Source organism: Varroa jacobsoni, unplaced genomic scaffold (assembly GCF_002532875.2).
Source record: "Varroa jacobsoni isolate VJ856 unplaced genomic scaffold, vjacob_1.0 scaffold_1353, whole genome shotgun sequence".
NCBI classification, from domain to species: Eukaryota; Metazoa; Arthropoda; class Arachnida; order Mesostigmata; family Varroidae; genus Varroa; species Varroa jacobsoni.
In genome coordinates, this window is record NW_019214255.1 from 128,767 (window position 1) to 147,937 (window position 19,171).

General features: G+C 44.4%; 1 protein-coding gene across 3 annotated transcripts in view; it reads left to right on the top strand.

Annotated features, from left to right (window-relative positions):
• Positions 1-19,171, top strand: part of bt (projectin protein bent) — a 61,302-nt gene that overhangs the window by 21,458 nt on the left and 20,673 nt on the right. For all 3 annotated transcript variants that reach the window (XM_022848457.2, XM_086971974.1, XM_086971975.1), the window contains 19 exons: positions 603-1,247; positions 1,366-1,576; positions 1,767-1,929; positions 2,128-2,691; positions 2,929-3,543; positions 3,675-3,820; positions 5,158-5,394; positions 6,357-6,469; positions 6,562-6,739; positions 6,865-7,170; positions 8,482-8,752; positions 8,880-9,306; positions 10,302-10,426; positions 10,640-12,129; positions 12,648-13,227; positions 13,359-13,940; positions 14,837-15,139; positions 15,275-16,165; positions 16,330-19,002. In XM_022848457.2, the coding sequence (XP_022704192.1) occupies positions 603-1,247; positions 1,366-1,576; positions 1,767-1,929; positions 2,128-2,691; positions 2,929-3,543; positions 3,675-3,820; positions 5,158-5,394; positions 6,357-6,469; positions 6,562-6,739; positions 6,865-7,170; positions 8,482-8,752; positions 8,880-9,306; positions 10,302-10,426; positions 10,640-12,129; positions 12,648-13,227; positions 13,359-13,940; positions 14,837-15,139; positions 15,275-16,165; positions 16,330-19,002 (10,520 nt within the window). The remainder of the gene's footprint in view (positions 1-602; positions 1,248-1,365; positions 1,577-1,766; positions 1,930-2,127; positions 2,692-2,928; positions 3,544-3,674; positions 3,821-5,157; positions 5,395-6,356; positions 6,470-6,561; positions 6,740-6,864; positions 7,171-8,481; positions 8,753-8,879; positions 9,307-10,301; positions 10,427-10,639; positions 12,130-12,647; positions 13,228-13,358; positions 13,941-14,836; positions 15,140-15,274; positions 16,166-16,329; positions 19,003-19,171) is intronic.

Genomic DNA, 19,171 nt, shown 5'->3' on the forward strand with positions numbered 1-19,171 from the left:
AACAAATCATTGAGCGAATTGACATTTTGTAAACTGGAAAACCTATGGTTAAACGCTGGAGAAATCCGTATGAAAAATCTGAGACGACAAAAATAAGGGTTCCTACATTGTGGTTATCTGTTTTTAATTATGTAAGCTATACTTATATGTTCCTGAAAGGGTAGGGTCAGCGACAGTGGAGAAGAGCAGCTACAGGACATTACAAGAGGGGTAGCGCTAGAAATATGAAAATATTGTATTGGAAGTATTGTGCGACGGTAAGACGGTTGGTTCTCTATGTCTAGTCGATGAAAGGCAGGTGAGATTGCTTTTTTGAGCTTGATACTACTGATAAAATAAAACCGACGATCTTCATTTTCATCCACGGTGAATATGTTAATTTGACTAATGACTGAAGTAGAAATGAAAGAGTGCAACCTACGAACTGCCTCGCTAGTGGAATAAGGTAAAACGTTGTATTAGGCGAATTGTTCAGGATCAAAAAACTTCGATCACCGTCCATCACAACTGAACCACTGTCGAACGATACATTAGCTCTTGAGATTCTAATTAACTGATGAAGAGTTCACGGTAATCAAGTATCAAGCTAATTTCTGTTACAGGCAAATCGACGGCATCGCGCCGACGTTTGCTAAGAAGCCTTCGATCCGGCAGGAGGATGACGGTGAACTCCTGTTATTTGAATGCCGAATCACCGCTGATCCCAAACCAGAAATCTTCTGGTTCCACAATGGTGCTCCAGTTCAAGAGAAGCCCGGTCGTTTCAAGATTCTTGTACGGCCCGATGGTGGTCACCACTACGATTGCACACTGCAGGTTTCAGACGTGACAGTTGAAGATGCTGGCAAATACAAGGTGGTCGCCAAGAACGAGTTGGGCGAAAGCAACGCTACAATATCACTGAATTTCGATAGCGACGATGCCAACGTGCCCGAAGGTGGGACAAAGCCGACCTTTGTAGAGAAGCCTCTTATTAAGCAAAGCGACGATGGAAATAAGATCATGTTCGAGTGCGCCCTCATTGCTGATCCCGCTCCAACAATCAAGTGGTACCTCAATGGCGCTCTCGTGCCAGAAGGAACACGGCACAAATATCGACTCATCTCGGACAAGCACAATCACACTTGCACTCTTGAAGTTTCGAAAGTCAGGGCGGAAGATGGCGGAGAGTACAAGGTCGTCGCATCCAACTGTCACGGAGACGGGCATGCCAACATAACGCTAAACTTTGACGCGGGCAAGCCCAAGTAGGTTTCAATCCTTACCTACAGTGTTCATGATGATCATAATAATAATAATAATAATAATGGTCTATAAGTTTTCAGCAAGCGAATATTATAAAAGGCTAATATTTACGGATTGCAGAATTCCTGAGGGAAAGGCACCTAGGTTTCCGAAAAAGCCGACAATCCGACAGGAAGGAGACTCCCTAATACTTGAATGTGTCTGTGAAGCCCATCCTTTCCCAGAAGTTACATGGTTTCTAGGATCAAAGAAAATCATGGAGGGCGTCAGACATAAAACTGCGCGAAAGGAGATCTCCAAACATACGTATCATCTCTCACTTGAGATTAGAGTAAGTACAAAACACGGAAGTCCACTTTACGCCCATAAGTGTAAATTACCAAGGAGAGAAGCTAAACTTGTATTGCAAAGCTAAATTATTTCTGAGATAAAAATGGAGGCTTCGTCTTTTAGGAAGCAGACTTAACCCTGTTAGTTAGCTTATCTAATAATGACAATTTAATCGTGCCTGATTTTTTCAGGATCCTACAACAGAAGATGGCGGAAGCTATAAATGTAACGCTATGAACGAATTAGGTGATAGTAATGCGAATATTACTTTGAATCTGCAAGGCGCTGCGGAGCCGCCAAAGTCGGGTGATGCTCCTACGTTCACTCAAAAACCTAAGATTGTTCCAAAAGACGGTACACGCTGCGTTTCCAATTAAATAGACATTATCGTATTGAGTTCGATATTTAATATTATTACAATTATGTAAAATATTCGATAAATAATTGGTCCTTCTAGGTTTTTTAATTTATGAATATCTATATAATTTACGATATCAGATCAGAGCTTTAATGAGCACCTGTTAATAATTACTTATTGCTATGGAACTTCAGGCGGTTTGATGATTATCATGGAAATCCACGTGAAGTCGAAATCTGCCCCCGACTATACATGGTTCCATGGGTCGAACACTGTTCGTCAACAGGCTGGCCACATTTCATTTTCTATGGAAAAAGAGGGAACCGAAGAATACGTAATAATTATGGAAATCCGCAACCCGGCAAAGGAAGATGGCGGTATGTATAAGTGTACAATACGAAATGCCCACGGAGAGATTAATGCCAACCTTAACCTCAACATCGCTGGAGCACCAGCTCCATCCGGCGAAGCTCCTTCGTTCGTCGAAAAGCCTAAAATTCGGGCCGAAAGGGATGGCAAGCTTATCATTATGGAGTGCAAGGTTAAGGCCAATCCTCAGCCTAGTATTAGCTGGTATCGAGAAGGAGTCACTGTTTTGGAAGGGGGACGCATTAAACAAACTGTTCGCCAGGAGGGCAACATATACCATATTAAGCTGGAGCTTTCAAACCCCGAGCTCACCGATGCTGGCGTCTACAAGTGCAATGTGAAGAATTCTGCAGGAGAGTCAAATGCCAATCTTACTCTCAATATTGAACGTAAGCTCGTTACATTCGTAAATACGAAATATAAGCTTAGTGTTTGAATATCACCCGTGAGTTATTATATACTTACGATTTCTGTTTTAAATAATTCCCCACTTATACTCAAGCTTTCAAACCAAGTAGCATTAATGCTTCTTTAATAACAGTAGAGACGATGACAATTATAAGAACACCTATTCAGACCAATCGTCGTTGCTATAACAATAACGCAACATGTCACGACTATTCCAGTGGCGCCGGTAATCAAGGAAAGACCGAAGGTCATTCGGCGTGAACATCAGAAGACAATTATAATTGAATGCACGGTGCAATCTGCCAATAAGCCTGACGTTGTTTGGTATAGAGAAAATAACATGGTGCGTGAGGATACTCGCCATCAGGTCCATATTAAGCAAGTGTCGCAGGGTGAGTTTGCAATAGCTCTCGAAATCGAAGCGCCCGACGTTAAGGACAAGGGCGTGTATAAGCTGATGGCCAAGAATACTAAAGGAGAGAGCACGTCGCAGACAGTCATTGTTGAAGTGGACCAAAAAGAGGAAAAGAAAACTCCGGAGCCCCCTAAAGGCGAAAAGCCCAAAATTATTGGTAAGCTTCAACGAGTGGAGATCGAGCAGGGCAAGTCGGAAACTCTATCGATTCGTATTGAATCGAAGACAAAATGCACCGTTATTTGGTACCGAAATAAAACGGTTCTACGAGAGTCAACAAAGATAAAGACCACATTCGACGGAACAGTGGCCCAACTTCGTATCTTGGAGGCTACGACGGACATGTCAGGATCTTATACTGTTGAAGTCAAAAATGAATTTGGAGTTGAAGAACATTCAGTTGAGGTCGCCATCAAAGGTGCGTTATCGATAGTTAGGTATTGTATTTTTATCTAGACAAAGGTTAATCATATACAGAAGGTTGTTTCGGGTCGGTTTATCTACGCGCTTTCACTAGCAGGCGTTGGCATGGGTCTGTTTTACTTACAGAAATGAAAAAGGTCGAGCAGACAACAGTGACGACGAAGACTGAGGAAAAGAAGATTGAGGTAGAAAAAGCTGAAGAAAAGAAGCCCGAAGCGAAAAAGCCCGAACCCAAGAAACCTTCGGTGCCGGAAAAGAAGCCCGAAGAGAAGGTACGTTTCCTTGAAGCACATACATTGCACAGTAGAATATCTTGCCATAGTGTTACGTTCAATACACTGTTACTAAATATATTAATCATAATTCGATGAACATCTATATGCGCAATTCGCATGGGTATTCGTAGAAACCTCCGGTAGGACGACAAGAGTCTTTAGCGAGACCTGGTGATTCTGGATCATCAACACCTCACCGAACAGGATCGCTCAAGCGGACAGAGTCCGTAAAATCAAAAGAATCTCGTTCCTCAACACCGGACTCCACAAGGAGATCATCAGCTATCTCGAAAGAAGACATTAATAATATTTATGAGGCGCTGCATGCTGCGCCCGTTGGAGGAGGAGTTAAGAGAATGATGGGTATTGAGTATGCGTCAGATGGTAAGCGGACTTGCACGGCCGACGACATTGCTAATATCCTTAAAGGATCGAGATATGTCAGAGAAATATCTAGCGACACCACTGAGCCGACTTCAGATACTCCCACACCAATTGTGCACTCACCGTGCACGTCACCGGTGCCCTCTTCACCCGTGCCAACAATTACCATTGAAGATATTACCGAGATGTCACCACCGCCGCTGCAAGCTATCACTAAAGCACCCGACAAAAATAAACCACCTCCAATAGTCGTTGAAACGCCGCCGAACGCGACCACCCCACAATCGTCGCCGATACAATCGCCCACTCCAAAAGAGGCTAAAGAAACAAAAGACGTTCCCGCCAAACGCGGCTGGAAAAAAGTCAAAGTATTCGGCGCTGATGAGGAAAAAGAGGAGCCTTCACTCGTCGCCCGCAGAAGCAGCGTCTGCCTCGCGCTTGATCCTTCGAAGGATCTGGCTGTGCAGATGGACGCAATGGCTCCGGGGAGCACGGTGCTCATCCACGGCCACGAAATGCAAGTCCAGCAAGCCAAGGAAATGCTGAAGGTTTGTCGCTGCTGCTGATGCTGCTGCTGCTGTCGCTGTCGATCTTGCTGCTACCGCTCGCTATCTTTGCGGGTTTGCCAAGCCTCGACTAACTAATACTACAGTAATCATAATAATTAATAGTAATACCAGCACCAGTAGTACTGCCACTGCTCTTACGCATTAGCATCATTTCACACACAAACACGAAATTGTCCTTATTCCCTATGTTTGTATCTTTGTTTTTCCTTATAACTAGGAGACGCCTTACATATGTATATGTTTATGGAGCTTGTATATTGGTGTTTTTTGTTTGATGTTTCAATAATAGGTTGAGCCATACTTGCTTATTTTTCTTCTTTGACAAAAGCCAGAAATAGCATATTTGTCATATATGATACGACCGACCAACACTCTTTGTAGGCTCCGAGCCGTAAGCCTTCTGTCAAGGAACCCGAGAAGATTGAGCGAAAGCCTTCCGTTAAGAAGCAGGAATCCATTCCGGACATCAAGGTGGAGGGGCAGAAGGAGGTACGGCCATCGGTACCTGTCGTTAAAGAGCCGACACCGGAGCCCATGCTTCCAGAATCCCGCAAGGGTTCGCTCAAGGTTGACGTGCCACAGGGCCGTCGGGGCTCTATCATCATGGTAGCCGATGAGGTTCGTCCAGAAAACGTGACGTTCCGATATTCGAAATCGTCTCTGCTCGTCCAGGAGATTCGTCTTTCCTGTCGTGTCCCGTATCTCTCAACCTGTGTGATCTTTCGTGTCTGTCCTGTTTTTTCTATATACCCCGCGTCTGCTCGATGCCTTGGATGATGATGATAATGATGATGATTAGGTGGTGTTTTTGTACGTCCGATCCGTCCATTTTGTTCTGTCGACTGCCTCTGTTCCACTATTGCCTTTGCCATATTATCCGTTGCAACGTTGACGGAGAACTACCTCTGCACCGTTAATTTCACAATGTTCATAGACGCACTCGTAAGCATAAATCTGTAAAATACTTCCGGCTGTAATTTAGAGTGACGTGTTCCTTATTGCTTTCATGTGACATCACTTTACTGCGAATCTTTGTCACCCTAAGCCATTCTGTTAGCGGATTCGTTCCGAAACGTTCTAAGGTACTTTTAGAGAATTGCAAGTGTTTAAATTACATAAACACAGACAAAACAGCAGGAAAAAATAGCGCCGCTTTAGCTATTTCTTACATCCATTCAACAATAACGTACAGAATTTATATTTTGTTTCGTTTGTAATGATGAGTTTATGTTGCTTTTCTATGTTATTGTCTTGTCTTTTTCGTTTTCGCTCTACTGACGGTTTTCGTCGCTTATGATTTTTTATATGTTTTTCATCGTTTTTGTTATTTATATTGCAATTGTTTTTGCTTCTGTGCCTTTTGTTTTTTGACCTCTTTCCGCCTTCCGATTGTACTTTTTTAACTTTCTCATATGTTAACGCACTTTATCGTTTTCGCGTTTCTGATTAAGAAATGTGTTGTTACGTTTCTATCACCCAAAGTAACTACAAGCACCCTCCCAAGCCAAAAGGTTCAACTAGTTTTCTTTTCATGTACAAACGTTAATAGTGGATCTTTTTCGGTGCGGCAAAATATGCAGAAGGGCGTATGCATGGACGAGAAAGGCCAGATGAAAAAGCTTCGTCCAGGCGAGGTACTGGAAGTTCGCCAACGGAGAAAGTCCAGTGTCGGCGTAGACATGCGCCGAGGCAGGTTGGTATAAACTTCAGTTGGCTACCATAAAAATCTACTGGCTCTCAAGCGGAAGAGTTCATAACCTAATGTAATCGTATTCGAATTTACAGTACTGCAGGCGATGATAGTCGAGTTGATATGCCGTCAACACCTATTAAAGCCGTCGGTGAAGGCGGACCGCCAGTTATCGTTGACTATCAAGAGAATATCTCGGCGACGGAAAACTCGACCGGTCAGTTAACTGTCACTGTAGAAGGCAATCCTGCCCCACAGTTCCGCTTCTACAAGGTGAGGCAAAGTGCTATCGGCGACATTGACTAATTTCCAATTTAGTATAGGTACGTATAGAAGCGCACGAACGTGTTTGTCTCTAAAAAAATGATCTTCACTTAACTTTGGCTTCGTCGCAACAGGCCGGCACTGAGATCTTCGAAGGCGGTCGCTACAAGATCGTAACAGATGGCTCGACGAATTCGGTCTACTTCTGCATCCGTAAGTGCAAAGCGAGCGATGAAGGAAAGTATTCTATCACCGCTTACAACTGTCACGGCGAGGACACTGTTTCCATGTCGTTGCTGGTTGCCCCTGAGGGCGGCATGGACTTCCGTGCCATGTTGCAGCACCGCCAGTACGGTAAATGGAACAAACAAAAGCCAGACCCCGACTGGCAGCTTAAGGAGCGCGAAAAGGAGGAGGAACTCGCCAAACTTGCCAAAAAGGTACGACATCTTGGCTACGCATGCAAAGGGTTTCTATTAGTCTTTTTATGTCAAACGTTCCGTTTGTGTGCTGGCTCAACACACTGCATTAAGTAGTTAAGAAGCCGAACACATGTTTCACCTATAGTATAATAACAAATTAATTTAACAGTTGTTCCCTGCTACCTTAGATTGGAAGAATTATCGTGTAGAAAAATATTTCCGGCTAAAATAAATTCTCATCATAGAAAAGCACGACCATGGTCTTAAGGGTTATTGGTAAGAGCTGTAGGAATCGAGTGTAATTATGAACAAATACAATTTTTCTTTTTCTAAAAGGTAAACTTTAAAAGTAAAAGCGAGCTGTTGTTTATAACGTGTCTTCCGAACATACAACTTTTATAGAAGTTATCAACGTTGCAAGTGACGCGGTTCCAAATGCACGCATATGTGTTAAACGTCAAGCCTTCAGATTTAGCCGGCGTATACGCCTAATCTATATTCGAATCTAAGATCTACTTCATTGTCTTCATATGATAAGTTCTAATTACGCACAACGTATAACACTGCCATTTTTCTCAACTGACTTTTTGATTGCGCTTTTTCTTCTTTAACACTTGACTCTTCTCGATATGAAATTTTGATCTAATAGATTTGATAGAATTTTCAACATGCACTGTCACTAATTTTCTTCCATAACGATGCCTGACGTCATCTGAAAAACTGTATATTTGTATCGTATTGTTTTTCGTAGGCGCATTTGAAACAAACCGTCGAATACTAATTTTAGAGTTAACAAAACCTAATTGATTTTGTTGATGGTAAGAGTTTAGAGCCGTCAAGTCCTCGCAGCTCGAGGCGGCCGTCCCTAGCGGATCTAATCCCCGACTGGCCAGTGCTGCACAGTATCGTCGTTCGCAAGGTGACCGGAGAGTGATGCACTCTGCACGCTTCGCTGGGAGCGTGGCGTTCCGGCACTCATGTCGGTGTACACATCCGCATAGCATCTGACGCGTGCGTTCAGTTGTGTGCGCCTGTCTACACTAGTGAGCCGCCCGGGAAAAATCACTTTTTACCGGCTTATTTTCTTGTCCTATGTTGCTCAACGTATTTTGTTCCTCGTTCGCACCTCGTTGGGAATCTTTCAGTTTTCAACAATCTTCACTTTTTGTTTGGTTAATATGGTTTTGATTTCGGTGCGCATCCGCCACAGTAGACGGCAAAGGCGCTGCTGTCACTGTCTGGTTGCCACCCGGCTTTGTACGTTTTCTGTTTGCATGAATTCTTATAGCGAAAGGACGATAAAACTTACAGATTGCCCTCCATTTGTAGAAACCCGATACTTTCATCAAGCCCCTGAAGAACGTGCATGTTAAGGAGGGCAAGGATGCCAAGGCACGATTTGAAGCAGTGTTTTCGAAGAACGGCGTCAAGGGTAAATGGTTCAAGAACCGCCAAGAACTGTTTATGGGCAAGAAGTACAAGATGTCCTCTACAGGCGATCTTCACGTTCTTGAGATCAACAACCCGACCCAGGATGATGAGGGAACCATCACGCTGACTTGTCTTGAGACTTCTTGCAAGGCCCTTCTTGAAGTTGATGGTAAACACCCGTACGCTCATAGTAATATTAGATCGCTGCCCAGGAACCAAAGCAAACATTTGTGCGTATGCTTATTTAGTTAGTGAAAAGTAATATGGACTAAAATATTTCGCTTTTATATTTACAGCTCCCGATCCGGTGTTTAAGTTTACAAAGAACTTGCCTAAGAAGGCTGACGTGCACACGCTTAGGGAATTGGTTCTCGAGTGCAGTTGCAATTCCGCAAAAGCACAGGTACAGTGGTATAAAGATGACCTCAAGATCAATGCATCAGAACGATTCCAGATGGAACAGGATACGTTCGGTAAAAAGATACTGCGCGTATTCAACCTTATGCTTGAAGATACGGGTGAGTACTCCTGTAAAATCGTTCACACAGCCGAAAAAACTCAGTGCAAAGTGTCGGTTACTGAAAAGCAATATCAATTCATGAAGATGCTCAAATCGTTGCGTATTATTGAGAAAGAACCAGTCACCTTAGAGTGTGAAGTCGATGAGCATGAGGCGCCTGTCACCTGGTACAAGGACGGAAAGGAGCTCAAACCTGATAAGCAGTGAGTAAAGCAACCTGCACGCGCGCGCTAGATAGAGTATTTATGAACGGATGTTGTATAAACTAGCGATAATTTCATCATTTACAGCGGTCAGTATTTACAGGAAATCCCATAGACGCGTCTTGATTGCATTTGCTTGATTTAGCCCTTCTATAAAAAAAACTTCGCGGCCAAAAACAGACAATCAAATCGTAATAACCTCCGAGTTTGTTTGAATCCGAACAGTGTTCTGCAAATGACGACAAGCTAGAACGAAAAACTTAGACATTTCATACTTTTTATTTGCGGAAAGGAAAAGCGAGCACGGACTATTGATAAGGTGTATACATGATGAGGTTTCCAAATGGTGTGTTTCCTTTCTGAAGGGAAGCTTCGATTTCTACAACCAGCTGCTATTCGATATCTATGACGTTGATAACGGCCGTTGCAGATAGAAAGCTAGATCTTTCATTGAAAAGAGCGGTTTGAATCCACGACTATGACAGGCAAAACTAGTTCAAATAATCCCTAAAAAGACGACACAATAAATTATGGTCTGCTATGTATCTTCGCACAGATCGCAGCCGAGGTATTGTGCCTCACTCATCGTATACGCTAGCCCCGATTTATTCTGTTCATTGTTGAATCTACTTAACGTAGGTATAATCGGTTCTCCACATAGTACACAATATACGTATATACGGTCAACGTACCAAAGGCATAGGCGCTATTTTCGAAAAAGGTATCACAAATTTTCAAAACGTAGGATAAGAAAGCAAAAATGTACGTCGATGTTGTGCCTCATCAAAGTTACGTGAACAAACGGAACTGTAATAGAACTAACTAGCTTTGGTTCCCCAGTTCCCCAGTTAACTACTAGAAGTACATCTGAATGATGCCAAACAGCAAGTATGGACTCGAACAAACATAATTTGGGTAAATAGTCCCCACGTCTTTTAGATGCGCCCGATCGTATCGCTTCGAAATATCTATTTATTGTTCTACTCATTTTACAGCTATAACATATCGGCCGAGGGTAAGAAAAGAAGGTGCTGTATTAAGATATCCAAAGTAGCTGACGAGGGCACTTATTCCTGCAAAACAAACGCGGAGGAAACATCGTGCGAACTCATCGTAGAACGTAAGCACTTAAAACTGCCAAAACCGAAATTTGGAGCTTTTTTTTGTTTAATGAAATGAAACCTTTGAACCAATTTCGGCCACAGGAAACGTTTAACAATGCCACCCATTTGGCATTATTGAGTTTATTATAATTATCATTATGTTTCTGTTACGATATACAAGGGTTCAGATTATTCCACCGACTTGATTTCCGTTACTTTGATAATTTCAGCTGCTAATCGCTGGCAGAAGAAGCTGAAGGACACAACGGGTATTGAGAGGCAGGAAATTATACTCGACGCTGAGCTCATGGATCGCACTGCTCTAGTGAAATGGTTTAAAAATGGCCAAGAGATAAAATCTGGAGAAAATATTCAGATTGTCTCTGCTGAGGGTAAGCATCAGCTGATATTCAAGCAGGCTACCCTTGAGGATACTGGCGACTACTCGATTGAAACTAAAGGTCTGAAATGCGCATGTTCGCTAACCGTGCAGGAGGCTGAGAAGGCGCCGATTATCAAGCCTGAGAAACTAGACTACGCATTTGATCAAGGCAAACCGTTCACGTTTGAAATCCCTTATATCGTGACCGGAACGCGTACGTCCGATGTAATCTGCAAGCTGGAGTGCAATGGCAATGTTATTCAAACAAAGGACGTCGACCAAGTGGTCAAAGAGAATGTGGTTGTACTCAGTTTCCGTAAACCGGCGCGTGCAAGTACGGGACCGTACACTATTACGCTAAGTAATTCTCAAGGCCAGGACAGTAAAACGCTTAATATCAATGTTATGGACGTTCCCGCACCGCCTGAAGGACCGCTGGCCGTAACCGATATATTTAAAGACCGTTGCAAACTAAATTGGAAGCCTCCAAAAGATGATGGTGGCTGCCCTATCAGTCACTACGTGATCGAGAGGCAGGATCTCAGTGCGAAAGGCGGGTGGACCGAGGTTCTCAGCTCCGATACTACTACAGTAAATGTTACTGATCTTACACAAAAGAAGGAGTACAAATTCCGGGTACGGGCGGTCAATAAGAAGGGTAAATCCGAGCCGCTTGTGGCCGACAAAACAACTCTGGCAAAAGACCCTTTCGACGCCCCGTCGAAGCCTGGCTTGGTAGAGCTCACCGACTGGGATTCGGATCGCGTCGACCTCAAGTGGGATCCTCCTTCAAGCGACGGTGGCGCACCCATCGAAGAATACATAATCGAGGTCAAGGATAAGTTTTCAAACGCATGGACCGAGGGCGCTCGCGTGTCAGGTTCCGAAACTAAGGGTCGCGTTAAGGATCTCAAGGAGGGCGTACAATATGAGTTCCGTATTCGTGCTGTCAATAAAGCCGGCCCTGGAGAGCCCTCTGACCCGACTAAACCTATCATAGCCAAAGCACGTTTTGTCAAGCCGTACATAATTGGTGACGGTATTAAGGGCTTGATAGTCAAGATAGGTACGACCATCAAGCTTGATATTGACTTTGGGGGCGAACCCATGCCTACTGTCATGTGGACGCTCAATGGTCAGGAAATTAAAGAGGTGACTGGAAAAACGACAATTACCACCGTTGAAGATAAGAAGAAAAATACACTTCTTGTTACCAAGGATTCTGTCAGAGCCGACAGCGGTACGTACGAGTTGACTTTGACCAATTCCTCCGGAACAGTCACCTCGAAGGGAGATATCGTCGTTCTCGGCAAGCCGACCAAACCTAGAGGACCCCTTGTAAGTCCATTTCGATAGAGGAGCTTTTTTTGATTTGTAAACATTGAGTCAAGCCTGAACCACTTCTATTAATAACACATTAGTTTTGTATATCAGCACATCGATTCGTTGTAGTTAAATTCGAGAAGAGAAAAGCAAAGAAAAATTAGAAGGATAAGGTTGGATGTTTTTTTTGTAAGTTCTCTGTAAGAGTAAAAATTGGCATTTTCATTTTTCGTTACATATATTACGCATTACAGTTTCCGATTTGCAGTGTCTTCAAGAATCGACTACAGAACTATAATCCACCATTATTTTTAATGTGCTGGCCAGTTTTAATGTAATATGGATTGCATTTGCATATAATATTGTATAGCAACGTAGCGTTGAGTGAAAAAAATAAATTAGTAAATCTTAAGTCCTGCGAATACTATCATAAATGTCAATGGGTGTTCAGAAACTTAATGCCTCTCTCCTTCTGATCTAGCTATTAGTCGAGACTTGAAACTTTTTTGTTTTCGTTCTGTGGCTCAACTTAGAATGCTGATAAAGTCCGTGAGAACTACGCCGAAATATCATGGAAGCATCCAGAAGACAACGGAGGCTCGGAACTTAAAAGCTACGTTATTGAGAAGATGGATGTGGAGACAGGGCGATGGGTTCCTGCCGGAGAGGTCGGGCCCGGCGAAACTAAGGCTAAGGTTACCGGTTTGCAGAAGGGGAAACGTTACAAATTCCGTGTTAAAGCCGTCAACAAGGAAGGATCTTCAGAGCCGCTTGAACTTGATGGCGAAGTGGTGGCGAAAAACCCATATGACGAGCCTGAAAAACCCGCCAATTTGGAGATAGCCGACTACGACAATACTATGGTTGAGCTCAAATGGGACAAGCCGGAAAAAGATGGAGGCAGACCAATCCTGCACTATGTGATCGAAATGAAAGATAAGATGAGGCCCGAGTTCACTGAGGTTATGAAGTCCGATGGTCCAGTTACGACCGCGAAGGTCACAGGACTGAAGGCAAATTCCGTGGTGCAGTTCCGTGTCAGAGCCGTCAATAAGGCAGGAGCATCGCAACCTTCTAATGAGACTGGACCACACATTGTCAAGCATAGGAACCGTAAGTATAGAAATGTGTGATTGCTATGCATTGCATCATTGTCTGTAAAATGAAGTCCTGGAAAAAAAATCTTGCGCAGCTTGAAACTAGGAACGTATTATATCTCCTAAACTGTTTCTTGATTGTTTCAGTTAAACCACGAATCGACCGAACTAATCTAAAGACGGTGATCATCAAAGTAGGTCGAAACCACACGTTCAACGTCGATATCAGTGGTGAACCTCCGCCAGAGGTCAAGTGGACCCTGAATGAAATCGAATGTGTGGCTAGTGATCACTACACGCTGAAGAACGTCGAATACCATTCTGACTTTGGACTTGTCAATGCAATTCGTAAGCAGACGGGCATATACACGATTACAGCAACCAATAGAAATGGCACTGACAGCGTGACCGTTGACGTCACCGTGCTCGGTAAACCCTCTCGTCCGGGAGGCCCGCTTAATGTCAGTGATGTTCACAAGGAGGGATGCAAACTGTCTTGGAATCCGCCAGATGATGACGGTGGTAAACCAATTCAGTACTACGAAATTGAGAAATTCGATAAGGAGACCAACCGGTGGACCCGTTGTGGTAAGAGCGATAAGCCAGAGTTCGACGTTACCGGACTCACCCCAGGAAAGGAATATCTGTTCCGTTGTGTGGCTGTTAGCGACGAGGGCGAGTCGGAGCCCTTAGAGACCACAACAGGCACTATTGCTAAAGATCCTTGGGGTAAGTGTTCCATAGAAAAGCACACGAGGGACTATAGTTGTAATATTGTATAGTAAGATCTTTTTTTCTCGTTGTTATTCGTGACGTAACTTTTGAGTTCGCATGGATATCGCCTGGCTTCATCGATGGATATTATGCGTTCCTCAGTGTTTCGTCCCTTTTCATTCTTTAACAGACGATGCCGATTCCGATACTTTGTTGTTTTACGAGGCTAGATCGTGTCTGTCCAATGAAAGTGATTTTGACGAACACATGACGCACTGTGTCGTACCTTTCAAGCATCGAAGAGCACCTCGAGGAACTCAGCCGCAGGGCATTCTATGTGACTCCGATGATGAACAAGATTTCTTTATTAGTGCTCAAAAACAACAATTTTGTTTTACCATATGCTTGACAAGCTTTTGCGACAAATATGATCGTATTATACTGAACTGTTGCTCTAATTGGGTTGTTTTACGGTTCCGTTCAGGTAACCGTTGTTATTGGCAAAATATAACTGCATGCACCCACACACAATAGTAAAAAATGTAGATGCACTTCATGACCATTGGGTCACCTGATTTTGGGTGACCTATCTGGTTTCAAAGAGAAATTCCGTTCCTCGCTGTTTAGCTTGAGTTCGGCACCCGACTTCCTTCTGTGAACGGCAACAGATTAACTACTGTCACACGCAGTTTCCTCTGACAAGAACATCACATTTCCCTGGGGCCAGAATGCACCAGGACACGCGAAGCATTACGTTCGCTGGCATTATATACGACCTTTCTAACAAGTTCTACATGGAATGTGAGGAGTGAAACGTTTTTATGTCCTCTACATCGAGCACCGTTTTTCCGCTATTTTTGATATGTCGGTAGGAGATCCAAGCAGAAAAGCTAAAAATCTTTGCATTACAGATCCCGCGGGCAAGCCCGGCAAACCTGAAATTGTCGACTACGATAACCGAATGGTGCAGCTCAAATGGGAACCGCCAAAGAGCGACGGTGGAGCACCGATCGAGAAATACATCGTACAAAAGAAAGACAAATTCTCGCCTGAATGGGAAAAGATCGCCGAGTCGAAAGGTCCCGAACCGATGGTGCGGGTGGAACCGTTAGTTGAAGGTACTGAGATGCAATTCCGCGTTATTGCTATAAACAAAGGCGGACTTTCGGAACCATCAGACGCCACCGATCTACATAAGGTTAAGCACAGAAAATGTAAGTATCTCTCAGTAGCTAAGACGCTGACATAGTTGGATAAAATTCATTAAGTACGATCAAGCCATCAACAAAAACGTTTCACTTAGAATAAAAAAGGCTGTCCTTACTGATAGCCTATTTTCACGATTTCAGTAAAGCCTTATATTGATCGCACCAACCTCATCACCACTATGGTGAAGAAAGGCAAATCAATTCATATTGATGTCAACGTGCGCGGAGAGCCCCCTCCGAAAATCACTTGGACGGTCAATGATACAGAAGTGGTTTCCAAGGGCAATGTAGAAGTAATCACAGTGGATTACCATACCGATCTGAAGATAAAAGACACTATCCGCACAAACTCCGGCGTGTATAAGATTACTGCGCAGAATGAACATGGCAAGGATGAAGCAGAGCTTGAGATCTGCATCCTCGCGGCGCCGGCTCGTCCGAAAGGCCCACTTCAAGTGACGGATGTTACCGCTAAAGGCTGCAAACTTAAATGGAACAAGCCCGAGGATGATGGCGGAAAGCCCATTCAGGCGTACATGGTTGAAAAGATGGATACCACCACAAATACTTGGGTACCCGTCACACGGGTCGACCCTGACGAGACAGAGTGCCATGTTGGTGGTTTGGTGCAAGGTAAGGAATATCAGTTCCGTGTGAAAGCTGTCAACGCGGAAGGTGAATCAGAGCCGCTGGTGACAGACCATGCCACCATTGCGAAGAATCCGTACGATCCCGCTGGACCTCCTGGAAAACCTGACATCGTCGACTGGTCCGAAAAGCATGTTGACCTTAAATGGACCCCACCCAAGAGCGATGGTGGTGCTGCAATTACTGGGTACGTGATCGAAGCAAAAGAGAAATTTTCTTCGCAGTGGGTAGAAATGGCAACGCTCGAAGGTTCGAAACCCGAAGGCAAATGCGAGGGTCTCATTAAAGGCAAGGAGTACCAGTTCCGTGTTCGTGCTGTGAATAAAGCTGGACCTGGTGAACCTTCTGAACCAACGAGAATTCACCTCTGTAAAGAACGACACTGTAAGTGTACATATTTTGTTATTATATATCTTTCTGTCGATACCTTACAACGGTATGGAGTGTCATAGTTCTATAATGATTTCGAATTTATCGTATACAATAATGTGTTTTTCATCGCCTATTATTTATCTATTGAAATATCCGAATATCTGTGCGAATTCCAGTGGCGCCACGCATCCTTCGTGAGAAACTTGAGAACGTTACGGTCCGTGCCGGTCACCTAGTTAAAACCGTCGTCGAAGCTCTCGGGGAGCCTGCGCCTATCATTACATGGTCGTTTAAGGGAAAACTGTTGGAGCAAGGCGAGCATTGTAAAATTGATAGTGATGAGCCTTACAAGTCCTTCCTTACTCTTACTAATACAATAAGGAAGAAGTCCGGAAGGTATACCATCACAGCGAGTAATGAATCAGGTACGGACGAGGCAACGATTAACATCAATATCCTCGACAAGCCTTCACCACCTGAAGGACCTTTGGAAGTTAGCGACGTACATGCTGATCGCGTCAAGTTATCCTGGAATCCACCAAAAGATGACGGTGGCTTGCCTATTGAGAACTACATGATCGAGAAGATGGATGTTGATACTGGCAGGTGGGTGCCAGCGGGCAAAGTTGGCAAGGATGGCACTACCGCTGTTGTAAAGGGGCTGGAGCAGGGCAAAAAATATCACTTCCGCGTCAAGGCAATTAACGATGAAGGTTCCTCAGAACCACTTGAAACGGATCATTCAACCGTTGCCAAGAACCCTTACGATGTGCCTGGGGTGCCCGGTCAGCCTAGCCTTAAGGATTACGACAAAGACTTCGTAGAACTCAAATGGGATATGCCATTGCGTGACGGAGGTGCTCCCATTACTGGATGGATTATCGAGAAAAAGGATAAATTCGCCGCTGAATTCACACCTTGCGCGGAAATTCAGGGCTCGACACCACAAGGCAAGGTCAGCGGTCTCACTGAAGGTGAGAAATACGAATTTCGTGTACGTGCTGTTAACAAAGCTGGTAAAGGTGAGCCATCAGAACCTACTCAACCTATTCTAGTAAAGCACAAGAATCTCAAACCACGCATTGACCGAACGAATCTTAAGACAATCATTGTGAAGTCTGGCCAAAGTGTATTCTTCGATGTCAATGTCCGAGGCGAGCCACCTCCGACTATCGAGTGGTTTCACGGAAAAAGCGAAACATCACTCTCTGCTGGTGAGGTGTATAGCATCATCAATGTTGATTACAACACCAAATTCACCATGCTAAAAGCAACTCGCAAACTCACAGGCAAGTACAGAATCAAGGCCACCAACCGTAATGGAACCGATGAGGCTGATGTGGACATTACTGTACTTGGAAAGCCTAGCCGATGTGGTGGACCACTGCAGGTCAGTGATGTTAAAAAAGATGGCTGCAAACTTGCCTGGAAACCTCCCGAAGATGATGGAGGTTCTCCGATCGAGTGTTACGAGATCGAGAAAATGGATGAGGAGACTGGCAAGTGGGTACCGTGTGGACGTAGCACTGAACCAAATTTCGAAGTTAAAAATTTACAGCCTGGCAAAAGTTACAAGTTTAGGGTACGCGCTGTCAACAAAGAGGGCGACGGCGAAGACCTTGAGACAGAGAAGGCTACACTCGCAAAAGATCCCTACGATCCCCCAAGCAAAATCGACAAGCCCGAGATCACGGACTGGGACAAAGACCGCGTCGAACTCAAGTGGGATAAGCCCAAAGACGACGGTGGAGCACCCGTTGAAAAATACATCATTGAAAAACGCAAGAAGGGAGCACAGAAGTGGCATAAGGCCAAGGAGGTTCCAGGAACAACAACTGTAACCACAGTTACGGAACTCGAGGAGGAAGAAGAGTACGAGTTCCGAGTTACTCCTGTAAACAAGGCCGGACTTGGTGAGCCTTCAGATCCGTCTCGCTCTGTTAAATGTAAGCCTCGTCGCCTTGCACCAAAGATCGATCGCACAAACCTCAAAAACATTGTGATTCGGCAAGGCCAAGGATGCAAGTTTGATGTCGACGTTAGGGGAGAGCCTGCACCAAATATCACCTGGGCTCACGAAGACAAACCCATCGCATCCGACGAGCATTTTAAAATCGACATCGAAGAGTATCACACGCTACTAGTGCTTACCCAAGCTCAGAGGAAAATGCATACTGGCAAATACACAATTATCGCAAAAAATGAACATGGTACCGATGAAGCTACTGTAGAAATTAGAGTTGTCACCAAGCCTAACAAGCCTAAAGGTCCGCTTAATGTGTCTGATGTGCACGCTGAAGGCTGCAAGCTAAAATGGGAAAAGCCCGAAGACGATGGAGGCGAACCAATCACTCAATATGTCGTCGAAAAGATGGATACAGAAACTGGCCGCTGGGTGCCTTGCAGTACCACACGGGATCCCGAGGCAGACATTAAAGGCTTGATTCCTGGTAAGGAGTACAAATTCCGCGTCAAGGCTGTCAATCCTGAGGGTGAGTCAGAGCCACTCGAAACCGATACCAGTATCTTGGCTAAAAATCCGTTCGACGAACCCGGAAAACCGGGTAAGCCTAAGGCTACAGATTGGGATAAGCACTTCGTACAGCTTAGGTGGGATGCGCCAGCTTTCGATGGAGGCGCACCTATCACATCGTACATTATCGAAAAGAAAGACAAACACTCAACAAAGTGGCAGAAAGCGGCTGAGACAATTGGAAACGCTTGCGAATGCAGGGTGAATGATCTGCTTGAGGGCATGGAATACGAATTTCGCGTCAAAGCCGTTAACAAAGCCGGACCTGGAGAACCGTCCGACCCGTCTGATAAGGTCATCGCTAAGCCAAGGAACCGTAAGTAACGTATTATTGAAGCCTTTGTTAGTGTTGGTAATATGTGCACGATAAAAAATTGTTAAAACAGTAGTAGAGATGAGTACAGGCCTGGGGAACTGGGGGTAATCGTTGAGCGCCAAAGTGGAATCAGTCGCCATTTTTCCATGATAAATATATCATATGTAGC